The sequence below is a fragment of the Ruditapes philippinarum genome, unplaced genomic scaffold (assembly GCF_026571515.1).
Source record: "Ruditapes philippinarum isolate M1 unplaced genomic scaffold, ASM2657151v2 ctg5681_1_1_1_1, whole genome shotgun sequence".
Classification (NCBI taxonomy): domain Eukaryota; kingdom Metazoa; phylum Mollusca; class Bivalvia; order Venerida; family Veneridae; genus Ruditapes; species Ruditapes philippinarum.
In genome coordinates, this window is record NW_026856544.1 from 7,250 (window position 1) to 28,983 (window position 21,734).

Here is a 21,734-nt window from a genome sequence, read left to right on the forward strand (position 1 = left end):
ATATACGCCATAGATATCATATATCCAGTACTATTTATCACATATCATCTTAAGAAAAGTAAAAAAAAACAGTATTGTATTGTACATTTTCAATATTGTACTCCTACAATATTGTACATCTACAATATTGTACATCTACAATATTGTACATCTACAATAATGTACATCTACAGTATTGTACACATACCATTTTGAACAATAACAATACTGTAAATATATGATATTGTAAATGTACAATTTCGTGCGTCTACAATATTGTACATGACCGTTTGTACACTAGGATTTTTCACATTAACAATATTGTACACATGCAATATTGTACAAGTGCAGTATTATAATATTATAGTACCATATTCTACACATACTTTTTTAAATTACAAAGAAATACAATGCTTCATCCCAAGTAACCTCAGGACATAGACAACTTCTAAAAATTTGACTATAAAGGTCAAGGTCATTCAGAGGTCAAAAGTCATAAAGATTAAAAGTTATAATTTCATGTGTCAACAAGTGTTTTTCTCTCTATGTTCTTCTATTAAAATGCTACACAATCTTTTTGCTCTAAAATAATCTTATCAATTTATTTATTATATATTACAATGAATGAACATTAAATTTATAAAGTTATAAATCATTACTAAGTAATTCAATTTCTGAAAACATAATTATAATGAAACAACTGTCAATATCTTAAGATATATACTAGTACATGTATATTATAATGAAGAAACCTTCACTATATAAAGATATACATTATATCTAAGCAATTTTCAAAGAACATACATTAATGAAGAATGAACATTCATTTTATGGAGATATACATAAATATAAATGAACATTCAGTAAGAAATGATACAAATTAATTATGAAGGAACCTTCAATATCTATGATCACAAAATTACTGAAGGAACCTTCAATATATGATGGTAAGCATGAAAGTAGGCATTATGATGAAAGTATCCTTGAATATGTAAAAATATGACCAAGCAAAAATGAAGGCTGAATGCAACAAAGTCACAACTTGAAGAACAATAATTTATTATATATTTTACACTAGTTTTAAGACAAACTCAGAATGTTTTGTGATACACATGTAAGTAATGTATGATGAAAATGAATTTTATCACATTTGAGGGTGAGATATGAGATTATATTAAACATTTGGCCTTTAAAAACTTCTTTTTCTTTATATTCTGATACAGGAAAAGAATTTCATACTTAAAAAGAACCTTGTTTGACTTTCAGATTCCCATCTTACTAAACTAGTACAATTCTATCTAAACATTTTCAACAATTAAAAAAAAAAGAAAAAGAAAAGTTGATGTAGGCTTAGTCTGCAATTTTTATGTAATTTGTTGTGATTAATGCTTCCAAGGGATCACTCTTTCTCCAGGTTATAATATATATATAACACAGAAGCAAAAATATGCCACTCTATAATAATAATATTATACTTTCATGAACACTTCCATTGGCTTAAGTAGCATTTGTTTATTATATCTTTCCACTTCAACTAAAACAATACAAAACACTACAGATCAAATCATAAAGTCTAGTTATAAAAGCAAATTTATTGGAAGCAATGCATTGATAATGTGTGTATGAGGGATGATCCAATATTGTTTAGACTTTTTTACTGTTGCTTACACACATGGGGTTAAAATTTAGCGCAATATATATTGAAATAAATTGAAATATCTAATCAATGACAAAGGCTTATAATCTCTCCAACCTTATATTTTGTAGGGATATAACAGACATAATTCTTGTTCATGTTATTTTGTTACCATAACCGCCCATTAATGTAAAAAGTGAGAGCCCCTGATTCATAGTCCAGGGGTCGCTGGTATAATCCTTGAGCAAGATAAAATTTCTCCATGACAATTTATCTCAGGGAGTGAGTTATGCTCATTTGTATATCACTGCAGATTGAGATATCATGTGGGGAGATACTTACCAGTCAAAATCAGTCTTTAAAAATCAACTCTAAAAACAAATGACAGCAAAAACATATGTTAATGTGGATCAACCCTCATCAATACACTATAATCTGAACAGCTGATCTTTATCCATGTGCATTGTAAAGTCTTTGGTGGCAAGCTAGCACTACAAAGAGTAAACACAGTTGAGATTTCTAGAAAACGTAAAAATGCAAACTGTATCATTGTATGAAATATGACTGTAAAATGTACAAATATTATCACATCAATGATAACTAAAGATGCTTTCAGAAAAAGCAACAATTTACTGAATAAGTTGTTGCAAAAAACACAAACAAAATAAACAGAATTTAAACCAAAAAAGTAACAAAAATTGTAAAAAATATGTAACAAAAATATACAAAATGGACAAAAAAGGTAACAATGCAAAAACAGAACATCAATAAGCACAAGGTAAGGCCATTTACACATAACATAGAGATATTCTGATACCTGTTACACAATTCCTGGAACCATCATACAGACGTTTAACAAGAAACTCTGTCATAAATATGAGTGAAAATATAACAAGTTACCAGAAAAATCCCAGCTTTTTGTGTTCCGACCCCAGTGATCAGTACAACATAAGTTTGAACAATCTTTATAAAATCTGCAGCAGTAAAGTTATCTCATACAACCAGAAGCTTATTAAATAATATCACAGCAAACTAAATAAATATCAAACATCTCAGTGATGCAGATGAATCCTTCCCCTGCTGTGTAATAGACTTGCCCAGATTTGATTCTGGAACAGTTCATTACCAGTTTTAGGGATTGTGTTATAAAATTACTTAATTACAGCCTGGTCAGATATCGCAATGTGTAGGTTGACAGAACAGTCAGGGCTTTTTTTTTTACATAGTATCATTTTTAAAGGGGAAGAAGAAAAACCAACCTGTTGAAAACAAATTTCTGGGAAAAATTTCTGATTTTATAGAAAGATCCTCTGGGGGAAGCCACCTTTTATTGAAGTAAACTACAAATGTGTCAATTATATATATAATGACACAGATGCCACACATTCAACTGTTTTGTCAGTCTACCAATGGACAGTGGGACAACATAACAGACAAGGGCAACCTATATGTGCCCCCTCATCCCCTGCCACATGTGGGGGGCATAAAAACGTCCTGTGAGACTATATAGGTGGTATAAGTAAGGTGTATTGTTTCCATCATTCAAATGTTCAATATAACTTGTATCAACTTTTAAATTAATTTCTATTGATATTTTTTAATACATTCATGAAACTCTTTTTCATTTCCATTTCTTATCTGATTAATTGTTACTTCTTTTATAAAAACAGTCACTTCACAAAAACTTTCCATGGTTATTATATTTAAACCATTGAATCACATTTTCATCTACACTGCCAAATATTATTCCAATTTTCTGAATGTTGTTAAATCAAATTTTTTATCTAAAATCATAAACATCTAGCTTCATAGAGCGGTGGGTGAAAAATAATATTCATTACTTATACAAAATTAATAAATATATACTGTAGCACTAAATAACAACTAGTTAACAAACGTAGGGCAATAAATAATTTAACTGGAATCATGGGTTACAAACAATCTGGTTTTATCTCCTTACGCAAGATACACTAGTTTCCCTCTATAGCAAACAAAATATAAACTGTCCAGTATGCTAAAATAAATAGACTGGAATCAGCAAAATGGAAATGTTGAAAACAAAAATATCTGTAGCAAAGACAGATGCTCCCTGATGTTGCTTTAACAAAACTGAAATCAGAGATATAGATAACATTGTGACCTACATCTCTGCTAAAATTAAGGACTTTTGTGAGAGTAAAAACAGGAAATGTTTATGCCACTGCATCATATATTCAAATGACCTGTAACCGTAACCAAATTTATGTGCACAATACATCAAAATCAAATTAAATTATAAACTATGAGAAAAGGTAGGCAACAGTGTAACTGTGAGGACAGAACGAAGGACAGACAAACTGTAACTTTAATTATGCTCTATTGAAAATTCTCTATGGAGCATTAAACAACACAAAATGGTAAATATCTGCCAGTAAATATAAATTCACGCAGGTAATATTCAGTAAAAAAACTGCCAGGGTAATACATGATAATATAGGCAATATTTACAAAACAGGACGAGGTAAAATATCACAAAGTTATTAAACGAGGGTGGAATGAGCATCAACTTGTGTATGTGATATCTTGTGTACATACACATGTACATAATGTCAATATCAACCCTCTAAATATATGGCAAGCTACAGTCACTCGTATAATAATTGTCACAAAAAATATCAAAATATAAGCTAATATTAATATTAGAAGGTACACAATAAAAGAGTCAATGTTACAGAATCTTGATCTTGGACCAATACTCAGTTCTTGTGGATGTATACCGTAAAAGACAAAGATAGAATCTTCTGCCAATATTTTGATCATAGCCAATTAGGTCTAAAATCCTTTCCACAGATTTATTATTTTCTATTTTGGATTCTTTTGGAATTTGAAGTCAAGCTGACGATGTTAAGATAACATTGATATATTGCAGCTCTGACTGGTTGCGGACAACCTTTCATTCTCCTCCCTGTATTAATCCAGGCACATCCAGGCTCAGACTAAAATCTTGCTGACCTTCGGCAAGTCTCGCAGATCAAGATACTGTAACAGTAAACCCTATAGCATATAACAGGTAATCTACAGAGATCTATCAACATGTCAACACACTATATATATACTTGTATACACTTGTATGACTAGCTGAATAACATAGTTCATATTTCATATAACTGTATAATCAATTATTAATATTATGAAAGACGGAATCATAAGACATCAAACAGATTGATTGATGATCATAATAAAATGTTACGGAGACATCAATTCCGAGCAGATTCTACTCAAAATTCACACAATACAAAGCAGTATTTTTGTACTGTAGTGCTGTTGTATTGATGGAAAAAAATTTTTTTTGTCAGAACATATTTCTTTGGATTTTATTTTTTCTTCAAACTTACATTTGCGATTTGAGTAATCAATGAGTAATTGTATGTTGGGCTGAAGTACTTATTTCATAACTGATAATGTTAATTTTTCTATTTTAAAGAACTTGATCCTTTGCATGTTGAGAAAATTGTCATCCCATAAAAAATTGCTTGCTTCATTTTCAGATTTTATAAAAGAATTCCATAAACTTCGGACAAAAAAAGCCTGAAGATTCTGAGCTAGACTTTTATTTTTTATTTTTTTGATGCGTCTGAGCTGACTAAGGGATAAAACCAGTTAGTCTAACATCAGTATTATGCAACTTATACAGATATTATGTCTTTGTGTGTAAGGTGAAATATGCTAGTTAGGAAGTGTTATGAAGTTGGGTATTGTTTTAAATTATGTCAAGCAAAGCAAAATGTTGGTGCTAAAATTTCTTACAGATAATAGACATGGTTAGAACTTTGCATGGAACACTGAACACTAATGCAACAATAGTGACTTTTCTTGCAAACCAAGAGATGTTAGGGGGAAATTTATGCATGGCGTATTAAGAACATGTGACTCTGTCATCACCTTAGTGCAGTAACCAATTAAAAGTCCTTCTTAATTAAATAGCAGTTAACCAGTAATTGCACTAAGGTGACAATGTGGCTACAATTTATTAAGACTGGTTATATCTCTTTCAAAAAATGAAACATTGTATATTGATCAATACAGCAAACTATAGCAAACTCTGAATTCACAGAATGTGAGGTGCAGGTGAAAAAACAATTCATGTCTACAACACCATTACAAAATGTTTATCGATATATAAAAATGTGTATTCTATGTCAACATTTATAACAATAAGTATAACATGGACCATTATTTATATGAACACAGAAATGATTTCACAACACTTAGTTAACACTGCACCAATAGTATAAATCATGGAATAAGCTACCAAAACTTTAGTGGTTACCTCCAGTATATAAACAATGTGTCAAAATTAATTATCAATAACGCCCTTCTTTTAATACATGTCTTGTTAAAGGCCTTTATATCAATTTTAAAAGAGTAATATATGGTAATAAATCACTGTATGTGTACCAAATATAAATAAACTATATATTTCTATTGTCAAATAGAAAATCTAAATATTAGAAACAATGTGACAATCACTTTTTATTTATTCTTAATTATCTGCTTTTAATCTAGACAAAAAACTTCACCCCAAAACATAAACAACAAGAAATCCTTAACTTAACTATTACTCCACTGATCAGTTTAAGTAAAATTGTACAGGTCTCCACCAAATCATGAAAGTTAACATTGTTTACCTATACAAATATATGAACATTTTACATATAAAAAAATATGAAAAAAAAAACATTTTTTTTTACAATTTTACACCACTTACAGCTTCGGCAGTGATTAAACTCACACACTAAAAACAAACAGAATTAGTCAGTGAAAATAGCACTATACCCTTGAACTGAGAACATATTACAATTATAATCAAATAATGATGCATAAACAGTGAAAAATGAGCAATTTTAACAGTCATTATTTTTCCCCTCCTCACAGGTGATTTTATATAACAATATTAGGTATGTAAAAAAATGAGAAAAGTCTTTTATTAAAATATTATGAGAATAAAGAGTTAGAATAGAGCAGTGGGATTTTTACAGGTTTGGAATGGAATAAAGTTTAATAAACGTTTAAAGATAATATTAGGATCCAAATTTACCATCATGAATCTGTACAATAACAAAATCATGTAGGCTAAATCTGACATTAAACAAAAAATGAAATAAAATAATATTAACTTGATTTAGGGTTTAACACAAATCATGCAAAAATAATTTGTTACCACCATAATAAAGGAAGTGAAAATGTGAGGGAAAAGGTGAAGTGTTCGTTTTTATTTTTAAGAATTATGTTATAATGCGATTTAATTTTCCACCTTATTTTTTTTTATGTATGAAAACGTATCTCTGGGTAAGTAATGTACAATAACTAATATGAATATCCAAAATTAAGCATAAACAAACTTATTGAAGTGGTAAGAAAACTTCATTCTAGTCATTTAAAAATATTTGCAAATTAAACCACAGAGAAAATGTTGTGTAGTTATAGAAATCAGTTTTTTTGTCTGCATTGTTCTTATTCTAAAATAATCACTCTAAATGAAAGATAGCTCACATTCTTTTCTTTTTTTTTTTACTATATCAGTACCTTCAAGAGTTGTTTTGTATAATGCACATTTTTCCTATAAAAACAATCGTCTCTTTCTTTGTCAGTTGGGTTTTAAGTGTCCATGACACTGAAATAGTCCTATAGCAGCATTCTAGCTTTACTGGCAGAGGAAGACCTTAGGTGCCTCACCTTCTTTATTTCAGACACAAGTGCAGGCACCCCTAGTTTAACCTCAAACTTTCCTTACTCTTGTTGGAAAGCTTCCTTACACTGAAGAGTTAAATACCCTGACAGGATTTGCAGAGCTCAAGTCTAAGAATTAAATGATGGGCCATCAAATTAACTCATTTAAAAAGTGTTTAAAATCTAAAAATATTCATAGTAAGTGTGATCTTAAATCTACAGAAATCTTAGACAAATTGAAACCTGGACAGCAGCTGTCCATATGCCAATAATAAATCTAGACAGTAGCTGCCTATATGCCAATAATAAATCTTGACAGTGTTGAAAATATGCCAGTAAGAACTCTTCAAAGAGGTTGAATAAATGCCATTAACAAAACTGAACTGTGGTTGAATATATACCAATAAGTAATCTGGATTGTAGTTCAATATATGCAGAACTTTAAAAGAGAAAATGCAGTACTTTAGGGCACACACACATATTAGAAAAGTATCAGAAATTGTGAGATAGCATTGTTTGACAACAAATTTAATACAAGAAGGCACTACTTAAGCCAAAATTCTTGACAGGTATAACACAAAAATGTAGAAAAATGTGTAACATACAAAACAAGAGCTGTCCGTAAGACAGCGCGCTCGACTTTTTTATTGCTTGCCAATAAAAAAAGTTTTTGCAGTAAAAGGCAATACAAGAATCTCTGTATTTTTAAAGTGAACTAGTTGTTTGATACCCTTGAATATTACAGCAATGTTTATATGACATAATTTATGGTAAAGTGAACAAGTGGATAGGAATGAATTTTTTTAGATTTTTTAAGTTTTTTAGTGCTTGCCTATAATACAAAACATTGACAGTTAAGGGCCATAATTCAAATAAAATCTTTGACAGAATTACCTTCTCCTGGACATGTTTGGGAATCATGATTGTAAACAAGTATTCCAACTTTCAAATTAATATCTCAAACAGTTCAGTCAAAAAGTGGACTGGTACTAAAAACTTAACCAAGATTCTAAGTCGATAAAAGGCCTTAATTTTTAAAACAAATCCTTGACAGAGTTACCTTCTCTTGCGTACAGATGGGGGTAATGATGTGAAATAGCATTAAAAGTTTCAAAGCAATATCTCAAAGGGTTAAGGCAATAAGTGGATTTTACCCATATTCAATGTATTTTCTAAGTCAAAAAGGGGCATAATTCTGTCAAAAACCTTGACAGAGTTATGTCCTCTTGTCTGTTGATGAAGGTCGTGATGGTAAACAAGTATGGTCAGTTTCAAAGCAATACCTCCAATGGTTTTGAAATAAAGTGAGGTGGTACAAAAAACTTAACCAAGCTCAATACACTTTCTAAGTCAAAAAAGGGCCATAATTCTGTCAAAAACCTTGACAGAGTTATGTACTCTTGTCTGTAGATGGAGGTTATGATGGTGAACAAGTATGGTAAGTTTCAAAGCCATACTTGTAATACTTCTGAAATAAAGTGGGGTGGTACGAAAAACTTAACCAAGGTGTGACGCCGACGCCGACGCCGGGGCGAGTAGGATAGCTCCCCTTTTCATAGAAAAGTCGAGCTAAAAACCAATACAAAATCATTACTTTGTAAAGTGTGACTCCTTAAATCACCACTAAATAACTTATCACATTGTTTTTTTTACACCAAGCATGTCAATATGCCCATTTTTCTACCTTGTATATCTGTATAAACTCAATCTTTATGACTAAATTCACAAAAACTATTTTTTTGCAAAATAAAGAAAGCAAGATTTATTCTACATTAAACTATATCAAATAGATAACGATGCTTTCATACTTATTTCAAAAGCAAAGTCTTATTTTAGATCAGAAATGTCCTCAATCTTGTTGGTTTTTTCAGTATTCCAAAACTTCTATAATTCTTAACAAACCCAAACATCTATTTTCACCAGGAGTGGATTCCTAACGTTTAAATCTAGATCACGACCTTGACCAAAAGTAACATTGACCTTGACCCAAAAATACATCACAGCCATTACCATAGAAACAGGTCAAGATCAATATTTGTTGCCCTTTGGTGGAGGTTGGTTTCTTTTCCAGACTGTGTTCTGTAGGCTGACTGCATCTATAGACACTGATATATGCTTGGTTGATGCCACTTGAGAGAAAGACTTTGCACCAGAGTTATACCTGAAATTTGAATAAGTAAGTAAGTAATGACTTTATTTAACGAGGCTAGCACATTCGGTTTCCCGATCTTCCATGTGGGCCTCATAAAAACATTGTTTTTTTCTATATCTGCAATTTGTCAGAAACATTACATTTTTAGTATCTGAATTTTGACTGAATCATTACATTTTTATACCTCAACTTTGTCCAAAACATTAAATTTTTATACTGAAAATTTGTCCAAAACATTGTATAAAATTCATTTTATTTATATAATTCAATAAATATAAACCTAAATTTGACAATCAAGGTCACTCTAATTTTGACAGTATAATAGTCATACAAAATTATGAATTTATGAAACCTTACAGGGTGTCTTTGACTAATACATCAAAACAAATAGTAATGACATCTTTACTAAGTCACTATCAACTTACTTGTAGTATTTTTCCACCATTTCATTATTAATCGATCGTGGACCGACACCTACAATCTTAAAGCAATCTTCTGTGTCAGGATCAAACCCATACAGGCCTCGGTATCCGCAACTTGCATCACGGAACAATATCAAGAAATGTTTAGCTGAAGATTTGGCTACTTCCTGAAAGTTGGAAAAAAACATTACATCACTTGAAGAGATCATGCAGAAGAGTGAAAGACAAAGAGAAATTTACAACAGTTCTAGAAGAAAAATAAATGGCTGGATAATAAAATAAGGGCAGGGACGATGTCTTTAGGACTTGCTTTGTACCCTTTGTAGTACAATTCAGATAGATAACTTAATTCATGTTTTTATATTTCTATCATTTTTAATGGCAACAGTTTGTGGCAAGTTATTGCTGTTTGTTGCAATATGGCGTTGAATAGTGGCAATGTTAAACTTCTGTCAGCAACAGCTTTGTTGATCCTATCACAAACTTCCAACTATAACTGTCCAAGGTAAACCACATTCCTCAAGTCTTGAAAGAAGCTCAGAGACACTGGCACTGACTAGACAGGCCTGCATACAATATTTTATGAACACCTGTATAGAACCATCATCCTTCTGCATGGATGCAAGTTAACCTGAACACCCTGAATTCAATATTATTTCAATTAGTTTTATATAGACAAATAGAGCTTTCAGGAGTAGGGGAAAAAAAGAACTACAGGCAAATGCCTGAAAACATGTACCCATTGACATTCTTCTGTAAGCTAGCTTGATAGCTCAACACATGAATCAATTCAAGATTGCAAAATCTAAGAGGTTATGGTTAAATTGTCACCTTAGTGCAGTAACGGGTAACTCCTATTAAATTATATTAGGAATAAACATTTCACTACTAAACTGATGTATTGACTCCACGCAGGTTTTTTTGACACATGATGGGACTGGAAATGCTTTTCTGAGATTTTAATACCATTTTATATAGGTCTTGACAAGTAACTTGTATGCAAAATTTCAGGTAATTGCTTTTGTCCACAATGATTATTCTTAATGTGCAAAAATGACCTAAAAATATAAGTATATAAGCTCTTTTAACTCAAACTGGTTAATTGGTCTAAGTTGATCTTATGTAAGACTTTCAAATTTTATGTTTTTAAGCTTTAGACATTATTTTGTTGTTTGTTTGTTTGTTTCACAGTATTTCAGTCATATAGGCAGGTAGTTTCCTAACCATCGTTCCTGGAGAGTTACATCAGTACAAGACTACCTTCCTCCGCGCTAAACTACCAAAGCTTCTCCCGGGGATCGAACCCACGCCAGAGAGGTAACTGAACTAGAAGTCATCGACTCTAACCCCTCGACAACAGAGGCGGTACTTTAGACCTTAGTGAAGCTCCTTAATTAATAACTGTAATATACATCTAAAACAAGAAACATGGCAATGCCACGAAACCAGGTTTTCAATTATCACCATTGTAGATAAATATGTTGTAGTTGAAATACAAATACAAGCAACAAATTGTAACTATGTGCAATGTAAATCATGAATAATGTAGGAGAAATTGCACACAGAAGAAGAATTCACTATATATTCTGTATACGGAAAAAAAACAAAGGGCCATAATTAGGTCAACAAGAGCCACCGCCGACGGGGGCAACGCTCGACTTTTTACTTTTTCTAAACGCAAACATAGAAAGGTTTGAACATATCTTAATGTTTCCTTTTTATAAATTTAGTTGGTCTGTCTTGTCACATAAGTTTTGTTTATATATTTTGTATATATATATGAATAGAAACATTAAGCAAATTTCTAAAAATAGCAACATGACGCAATTTCTTAAAATAGCAACATGACGCAATTTCTTAAAATAGCAACATGACACAATTTCTAAAAATAGCAACAATGACGCAATTTCTAAAAACAGCAACAATGATGCAATTTCTAAAAATAGAAACAATGATGCAATTTCTTAAAATAGAAAAAATGACGCAATTTCTAAAAATAAAAAAAATGACGCAATTTCTAAAAATAGAAAAAATGACACAATTTCTAAAAATATAAACAATGACACAATTTCTAAAAATAGCAACAATGACGCAATTTCTAAAAATAGAAACAATGACGCAATTTCTAAAAATAGAAAGAATGATGCAATTTCTATAAATAGAAAGAATGATGCAATTCTATAAATAGAAACAATGACCCAATTCTATAAATAGAAACAATGACGCAATTCTATAAATAGAAACAATGACGCAATTCTAGTTGTTGTTGTTGTTGTATATATATATAGACACACACACACACACCAATAAATATATAATTATGGTCATTTAATGCACAAATCTGAGAAAATTCAGTAATTTAACCTTCAAGGTCAAGGTCATTAAAGAGCCCAAGCAAATTTGGGTTTGATAAACAACAAGGTCTGGTCCTTAAGAATGTTCTCTTATAATATGAAGTTGATCCCTTCAATAATAGCAAAGTTACAGTCAGTTACCGCCAAAACAATGAAAATTTCAATAATTTGACCTTCAAAGACAATGTCATTAATGAGTGAAGGTCAAGGTCTTTCGGTATATTTTTAACAGTAATCTTTGAAGATTATTATGTTCAAGTTTCAAGACAATCCATTCAAAAATAACAAAAGTTACAGCCAATAAAAGCCAAAAAAATGAAAATTTCAATAATTTGACCGTCAAGGTCATTTATGAGTGAAGGTCAAGGTCTGGCTGATTATTTTTAAGGGATATCCTTAAAGATTATTATGTTCAAATTTGAAGACAATCCATTCAAAAATAACAAAGTTACAGCCAATAACAGCATGAACAAGCAAAAATTGGACTTTTAACCTTGAAGGTCAAGGTCATTTATGGATGAAGGTCAAGGTTAGTGTGGTCTACTGAAAGGTCTTGTCCCAAGGGTTGTTGTGGCCAAGTATGAAGACAATACACCAAGAAATAAAAAAGTTATGATCCAGGTACAAGTTTGCGGACGGCAACGGCAACGCCGACCTGACTATAACAATACCTCTACTTTTTTTTTCAAAAAAAAAAAAGTCGAGCTAAAAATTATCCAATCACAAAACCCCGACAATATGCGCCAGGGCACTTGATGACAAAGCTTCTGTGAAAGTTTGAACAAAATCCGTTGAGAAATGTAGGAGGAGTTGCATACGGAAGAAATGTTCACAATATAATTCTGTGTAAGGAAAAGAAACAAAGGGCCATAATTAGGTCAAATATTATCTAATCACAAAACCCCGACAATATGGACCAAGGCACTTGATAACAAAGTTTCTGTGAAAGTTTGGTAAAAATCCTTTGAGAAATGTAGAAGGAGTTGCATACAGAAGAAATTGTTCACGATATAATTCTGTATAAGGAAAAGAAACAAAGGGCCATAATTAGGTCAAATATTATCTAATCACAAAACCCCGACAATATGGGCCAGGGCACTTGATAACAAAGCTTCTGTGAAAGTTTGGTAAAAATCCTTTGAGAAATGTAGGAGGAGTTGCGCACAGAAGAAATTGTTCACTATACATGTATATTCTGTATAAGGAAAAAAAACAAAGGGCTATAATTAGGTCAAATATTATCTAATCACAAAACCCAGACAATATGCCCTAGGGCACTTGATGACAAAGCTTCTGTGAAAGTTTGGTAAAAATCCGTTAAGAAATGTAGGAGTTGCGCACAGAAGAAATTGTTCACTATATATTCTATATAAGGAAAAAAAACAAAGGGCCATAATTAGGTCAAACATTATCCAATCACAAAACCCCGACAATATGGGCCAGGGCACTTGATGACAAAGGTTCTGTGAAAGTTTGGTCAAAATACGTTGAGAAATGTAGGAGGAGTTGCGTACAGAAGAAATTGTTCACTATATATTCTGTATAAGGAAAAAAAACAAAGGGCCATAATTAGGTCAAATATTATCCAATCACAAAACCCCGACAATATGCGCCAGGGCACTTGATGACAAAGGTTCTGTGAAAGTTTGGTCAAAATCTGTTGAGAAATGTAGGAGGAGTTGCGCACAGAAGAAATTGTTTACGCCCGCCCGCCCGCCGACATACCTCAATCTAATAACCAGTTTTTTCCTTCGGAAAACCTGGTTAATAAAAGATACTGAACTCATTAACCAGCTTTCAAGAAAATAATATAATTTGTTTCTTGCCCCAGTCAGTACTCACCTCAAGGACTTTATTTTTCTGTTCTGTGTTGACAGAGCCGGCCAGACAACAGTGACTGATTGCGTTAATAATGATGTGTCGATTTGACTTGGCACTTGGTTTCACATACAATTTCGGACCTGAAATAAATATATGGTTCCAAATCATAAAATCTATCAGTTAAGGAAAATTGAACAATTATATGTATCCCGATAGTATCTGATATTATAAAGTTAATATTATAAACATCTCAGGCAAGGCTTTTAATAAAATAAATGTAAGACTGGGTCATGTAACACACTATTTCAATAAACCCGTTTACATTTAAAATAATACAACAAATGGAAAAAGCGGCAAACATTGTCCCTGTGTTTTTACTAAGGATGTAAGACTTTGTAATTTGAATAAATTACTGATTCATACTTTATGCTGAAGTCTTTTTAACTTCTATAAAGTTTAAAGCATGGCAAGCTCATTAAACTTACAAACTCATGCAGGTATGGTCTGGTATTATCAATAGTGCATTGTTATGATTAAACGACAGTGAAATAAGAGATAAATACAATGTACATTTTACCCTTCCCAGTATTAGGACTTGCCAATGCAATCGGTATAAACCCAGACCAACCTGCAAATTTTTGACCAGACCCAATTTTGTTGGCTTCATAATTTTAGAATTTTGAATTTATAATTTTTTTCCTGACTAATGCAAATCCAAAGCAGGGTATGCCAATTATACAAACATAGGGAGATAATATTCAATAGCATATGTTATGTTAAGATAATTATCTCACCTGAATACTCTCCACCATGTGCGGACCCAGCCTCGGAACTTTCATTGCTACGCTGACCTCTCGGTCTATATATGTCAGGAGATGGTGGTCTACGGTGAGTCAGACCTCCGTACGCAAGATTCTGACTTTCTCCGTTACCATTGTGCAGGGTGTGACATGACACTACAAAATTAACATACGTATATATATAGATAATTGCTTTATTATAATATAAAATTTAGTCAGTTCACTACACTTATAAAATAATCAATTATTTAAATAGCATGTTACTTAATTTCAAAGAAAAACAATCTTGTTTAGGAATTTGGAAACATTGACAGCTGTCACTATAAATCATTTTCAAAAACATTCCCAAATACCATTATCAAAATTATAAGAACAAACCACTAAATTTAAACCATTTCATTGATTTAGAGCAATGATTTTAAATCAGACTATTGAGATTTATACTGTATAATATACAGGTAATAAATTTCTGAAAAGGAGTCTTCCACAAGAGCATTAAAAAACAAGAAGAAATAGCTGAAAATAGTAGACAAGGTTTCATTGAGTCTGTTCATGACAGAAAATATCTCTCATGCCCCCTAGCATCGGCTTAAGTGCTATCTAATCTTCAACACAAGTGATATAATAATATATAAAGTTCATTGTAAAAGCTTTTATGAAAATATCTTAAAACTTTTCCATAAATCTGATAATTAATGTATGAGAAAAACTGTCTTTTTTATTGCATAACAGTACATGTATTTGCAATTGAGGTAGGGAAGAAATAACAATCTAGATCTATAGTAATGACAACAGGGGAACTTTAATGTCTAAATCATGCAAAAAGAATGATCTCTGTGCAATTAACAAGTATCTGGGAGGTCAAAACAGGTCACAGTTTATTATTATATAACATTATGTAGTAGAACATTACTTTCAACAATTGCCCATGCAAACATGCATATTCTTGCATTAGCATAGCAAAACTTAAATTCATATTTGCATAAAATCCATCGCAAAAAAATCTAAAATGCTCAGTTCTAAACAGTAATCTAACGAAAATATTCAACAATCACATGCTTCAAAATGTTTTAATTCAAAAATACATACTACAAGTTTAATAACCTACTAAAAATGTAAGAAAAATTGATTGATTACATTCAAGAAATAATTGTTTTGGAATTCTGTACTGGAATTATTCAAATTACAATGTACCAGTAAATACTTTGTTCTAGTAAGAAATCATTCCAGGGACTACATGTATATTGTAAACAGAATGATGATCATGTCAATATTTTACCTTTCCACTATCACCTAACATTATAGAATAGAAATAAATCAACAATGTCAAGCCATTATTATTATAATTATGTAATGCTCCATCTATTTTTTGTCATGTTGGAAAATTAACTCAATATGTATTGGAATTTAACTCAATATGTATTGGAATTTAACTCAAAATGTATTGGAATTTAACTCAATATGTATTGGAATTTAAGTCATTATGTGTAATGAAGAAAGATAACTCTAACAGTTGTAGGATCAATCAAAACTTGCCTTAATTACATTGTACTTATATACAGCTAGGTTTGCCAGGGGATAGGTCCATTACATTATATTTAGCAATATATAAAAATTGGAAGGATTTATTTGATCTATGTTTGACACCAGTTTAACTGACATGGGAAGAACATTTTTGCAATAAATTCATAAAGTGACATTGAAATACATATAAAATGTACTTGCAATAAAAGCATCTACAAATTTCAGCACAGTGCATACTATTTAAAGGCTTTTTTTATGGACAAAATTGCAGCAAAAATAAAAGTGCAAGTTATTATTAGCATCTATATATTATAATAATTTTGTAAAATAAATTTACATTGGACGATTTTGTACAATACTATTAAAATATTTGTTAAAAAAAAAAGAAGACTTTGACAGGTTATATGGCAGTGTATATAAGGTTGTTTGTAATAGACATTTGCGACATAATATCGGGTAGGATTACCGAGGAACAGTTACGCTAATATTGAGGGGTCATCTCAACACATATTATGTACACTTTAAAATAAGACCAGGATATTTTATTGTGTTTCTTTCTTTACATCGTAATTTTCACTTTTAGTAACTACAAGACGATCTAATGCCAAGTTCTTTAGGTAAACTCGGAACTTTTTTAATAAGCTCAGCAATTGGTCGTTTGCGTTGACGGTTGTTTTGTCTAGTGCGCTGACGTGCATCACTAGTTTTGTCCTCTAATGATGCCAAAGCGTTTAACAGATTTAGCACGATCATCTTGACGTCTTGATTACGGCCTCGGTTGCGCTGTTCACTTGGGTCTGGACCTGGTTGAAGTTGTTACTGGATTAGGCGGGAGCGAATGTGCTGGTCAGCTGTCCGTGTTAATCTTCATTTTTTACATCAGTTATCAGAGCTTGACTTTACAATGACTGCTGCATGTGAGCCGCTTTAGCTTGCCCTTGATTTAGATGTCCGTCCTTTCGATAGGAACTGCACCTGTTTTTTTTGTTGTTGTTGTTGTTTTTTATCACTATAACCTTCATTCAAAACGCTGTACGGCCTAAATGTGTCAAGTGTCGAGTGGCAGTCGTAAACAAAAAATGCCCCGTACTTCACTTCTAGTCCTTCAAGATAATTGAGTCCAGCATTTTTAAGTGTACCGCTAAAGCCGGTGCTAGGGGCGTGAGGGATGTTGCACTTTTTTTATTTCCCTCATGTACAGAATTAATCAAACCGAGTCTGCAATTTTCGTGATTTTTTGCTGTGCTTCCGCAGATATTTCAACACTTTTTAGATCATATTTGGCTATTGCTTGCTTTCGATATATTAAACATTTTCACTACTGTTTAAATGCTGAGCGCCAAGCCAGAAGCTGTTGGTACCATTTTTCATGTATTTGGCATCACGTGGCTACCTTCTGTAGTTGAGGCACGCTCTACTAAAAGTGTTATGGAGGATTTAAATTGTATATGGAATATTATAAAAACATCAGCATAATGCTACAGCATAATGATAAAAACGTCATTTAGATAGACACTGATAAAGTTTATTGCATTTAATTCAGGGTTTGAATCTATCGTTTAAACGATGCCAAAATATATAAGAATTTGGTGCAGATTAAGATTTACTGATTTACGATGTAAATACTTATTACTTATGTAGTTTATCGTTTTTTCTTAATCATGCTTATTTAATATCTTGATCATTTATTTCGGTATAACTTTTGCTTATAATCCCACCACGATTCTTACTGAAATAGCAGAAATGTATTTCAAATGCACACATAGATACAAATTCTCCAAGTTGAGTTGTGAGACACCCGAAACACTTACATAATTCTTTAAATAAAAAGATAAATAAAATGGTTTACTGAAGCTATGTACTTATGGAACAAATGCGAGTACATATAGCGGACATGGCTATTGATGGCACATCTCGTAGAATATACCGATCTATAGTAGAGCCACAGGAATTATATTATTCAGGACAAAGGTAATATCACGTTATACAAACAAAAATTATTTCGTGGACAATGCCCATGTTATCCGTTACTTGAAAACCGCGTTTATTACATTGTTCGATAATTTTGAGAATATCCCTTTATATAACTTGTCCTCGATCCTCAATCCCCGTTCCTCATTATAAGCCGCAAATGTCTAATAAAACCATGATTTTCATCTTGCAATTGCTATGGTAGGCAAAGCCTTTCAAGCCTTACCTAATATAAGCTGACCTTGATAAAACTAAACCCTTAAGAAAGACAGTAGCAAGTGTTACTCTATATACTGGCTTATATAACCCACCAAACATCCATTTAACCTATATAATATCATAAGATTGAGCCACTGCAGTTTTTGATGATATTTTTAGAGTATTTACTATATAAGGAATATATATCCATTATAACCTGTCAAATGTCTTTATTAATGATAGTACGCTAGCTGCTACAAAGAATTGCCTATGTCACCAGTATAGAGCAAGACCAGCATGTGACAATCTGTCCAGACTGACTAGACTCTATACTGCTGCATGTTTAAATGTCAACTTCCACGATTCCAGAAATCTCTCTCAAAAATAATAACGGACAGTTCAAACAAAGAGCTAGACAAGTGCATTATCTAAAGTTAGCAGTGTAAAATTGTAGGTTAAATCAAACATTGCAACAATTGTCGTAAAAATTATGTTTTGTAACAATGTGTGTGGGTATAAGTATAAAATGCTGCTTCTAAAGATGGTGGGTGGGGTATGTGGGAGGAGGTTTGTATATATAAAATGATGGGTGAGATATGTGTATGATATAATAAAATTGTTGTTTAATAAGATGGTGGGTGGGGTATGTTTGTAATATAATAACATGTTGTTTTATAAGATAATAGGTGGGGTAAAGATTTATTTATTTAAAGAAATATGTTGATCTTTTACCTGCTTTTCTCATCGACTGCCTGCTAGATTTTGGGGTAAGTTTTCTGGGACCTTTAACTGAAAATCATACCGAAACCAATAACAGAAATAAAAAACAAAATGCACAATGTATCAACAATACCCTGTATCACAAATTCTTTCAGATATATAGCTACTTCTTTCAAGTATATAACAAATTCTTTCAGGTATATGAAGAAATTTGGAATATATATTTTTATTATAGATAATAATATACGAGAAATATGTTGATCAGGTTTTACCTGCTCGTACAAAGACGTAAATGTGCCAAAATTTCTTGATAAAGTTATAACCATTGTTTCTCAAAACATCTTTTTGTGATTTTTTTGTGGGATAAAATTAACTGATGTTTTTTTTGATTTTTTTTTTTTTGAATTTTTCAATATAGACTGTTTTTGTATATTTTGATGCTGTGTTGTGCATTGACCAATTTGGTGTTGAAATTCAGCCCCTTTCCACTTTCCAAAAAGTATGTATATTTACACTATTTCCTAAAAAGTTCAAATTTTTCTTCTTAGAGATCCATAAACATTTTATCACAACAGTTGGACAGAGAAAGACATTGTTGTTTGAAAAGATAATAGTATAGCATCATAATTCAACATAAAACAAACAATTTTGTCTGTTTCTTAATTTTTCCTGTAACACAATTTTCACCTCTCAATAGGACCTGCCAACCATTCCCCGTAAAGTGAAAAAAGCATTCATAGCAAAATGATTACAGCTTGATCTAACCTCTTTTAAAGTAACCATTGAAAATAGTTTTACTTCATTAAAATTAGCATGATTCTGGAAGTGTGCTGCTTGAAAGATATCATCTCTTTTTTAAGCTGTATCATATCCATTTATTATATATCTGAAAGAATTTAAAGAAATTGCTTTTCATGACCAAATTCAAAAGAACTTCATATAAAAATACAGGCTCAAAAGGAAAAACTGGATATGCAATCTGTGTCTCATATTATTTTTTTACTTCCTTTCTTACATAAAAAGCAATTTCTTTTTCAAACACTATCCAAGTGGCTTTGAAACAAAAATACTAAAAAGGTAATTAGTAATATATAAAAAACATTGTTAAAAAACGGAAAAAAAAACTAAAACTCTATCAAAACACATCACAAACTCTCTGACTTTTAAATAAAAAGAAATAAATTGCACACAAAATGATACATACAATGGAGAAAATTGGCAATAGAAAATATGGGTGTGTATCTGTGAGGGAAATGTGGTGGGGGGTACAGGCAGGCAACATCTGTTTTAGGATATAACCCTACAAATGCAGGGTGTTTCTGAATAAACAAGAGATTTCCAAACCCTAAAAGTCTCAATTTTCTATCTTAGCCCCCATGCATTTTTAAGTTTGGCCATCCTGTGCATCCATGCAGACAGACCATGCCACTTAAAAATGTTTGTATATTAAAGTCCTTAAAATAGTAATAGGCCAATCCAGACTCAAAAACAGAATAAGTCCACAATATAGGCAAAGTATGTTTTAAAAATACATGTTACTTGTATCAATCAAATTTTATATATGGAAAATACAATGAATTTCAAATAAATTGATATTAAGTTTTTGAATTAGTCATTCAAACCTGTTTACATTTACAAAGCAAAAAGCAATTAAAAGCTAAGCCCTCACAACCTATTTCAAAGAAAACCATTCACAGGTTGAAATGAGGCATTTTTAACCTATCATTAACAAAAAATTCTTAATTCCAAGTAGAAAGCACCTGCAAAAGAACAGGTGTATGATGTGGTTCTGTTATTGATTGCAATTGTTATCCCTTGAATATTTTGTTTAATTATTTAAATTTGCATAACATTTCAAGAGACCAAGCAATTATATTTCACACAAAGATAATATCTATCTATCTTAAGATGAAATTTCTCGAAACATATGTCATTTATCAGACAATTTTTACTTTAACTTGGCTATTTCACCCCCCCCCCCCCTCAAATTTTGCCAGATGCCGATTTCTTATTGCCAATGTCTAAAAACAGGCAAAAAAAAGCAAAACTTATTTATTCTGTCAATCCTAGTGGTTAAGGCATGGTAACTTCACAACGGCAGTCCAAGATGCACACTTGTTATAAAAATAACAAAAAAAAAACCCCAAAAAAACTTCTTTCTCAAATACAAAAATATTATACATAATGCAAAAAAGATGCAAAAATATATTCAAGACAAAAAAAATTAAAATCTTTTCAAACATGCCCAATCAATCAATAACTGTATATTTCTACTAAAACTGGATAAATTTCATTGACACTTATCATCTAAGAGAAGGGCTTAAAAAGCAGTGGCAACAGTGGCTGGTTCTTCAAATGGTAGATGACTTTTCCAAGAAATAACTATGTGAGACCTTCAAAATACTCTTTGCTAAGCAAAACATTTTCAAGAGGCAAAAGCATCTCAGA

The 21,734-nt window shown here is 31.5% G+C and overlaps 1 protein-coding gene across 6 annotated transcripts in view; it reads right to left on the bottom strand.

The window, feature by feature from the left end:
• Window positions 1-2,971: 2,971 nt before the first annotated feature.
• LOC132746924 (calmodulin-regulated spectrin-associated protein 1-like) overlaps window positions 2,972-21,734 on the bottom strand; it is a 42,609-nt gene continuing 23,846 nt past the window's right edge. For 2 of the 6 annotated variants that reach the window (XM_060736206.1, XM_060736205.1), the window contains 5 exons: window positions 19,299-19,355; window positions 14,868-15,029; window positions 14,095-14,213; window positions 9,902-10,065; window positions 2,972-9,485 (listed from right to left, as the gene is read on the bottom strand). In XM_060736206.1, the coding sequence (XP_060592189.1) occupies window positions 9,353-9,485; window positions 9,902-10,065; window positions 14,095-14,213; window positions 14,868-15,029; window positions 19,299-19,355 (635 nt within the window). In that variant the 3' untranslated portion in view covers window positions 2,972-9,352. Of the gene's footprint in view, window positions 9,486-9,901; window positions 10,066-14,094; window positions 14,214-14,867; window positions 15,030-16,152; window positions 16,167-19,298; window positions 19,356-21,734 lie in introns of those variants that run through there. The other 4 variants (XM_060736208.1, XM_060736207.1, XR_009628053.1 and 1 more) reach the window with 2 other exon arrangements.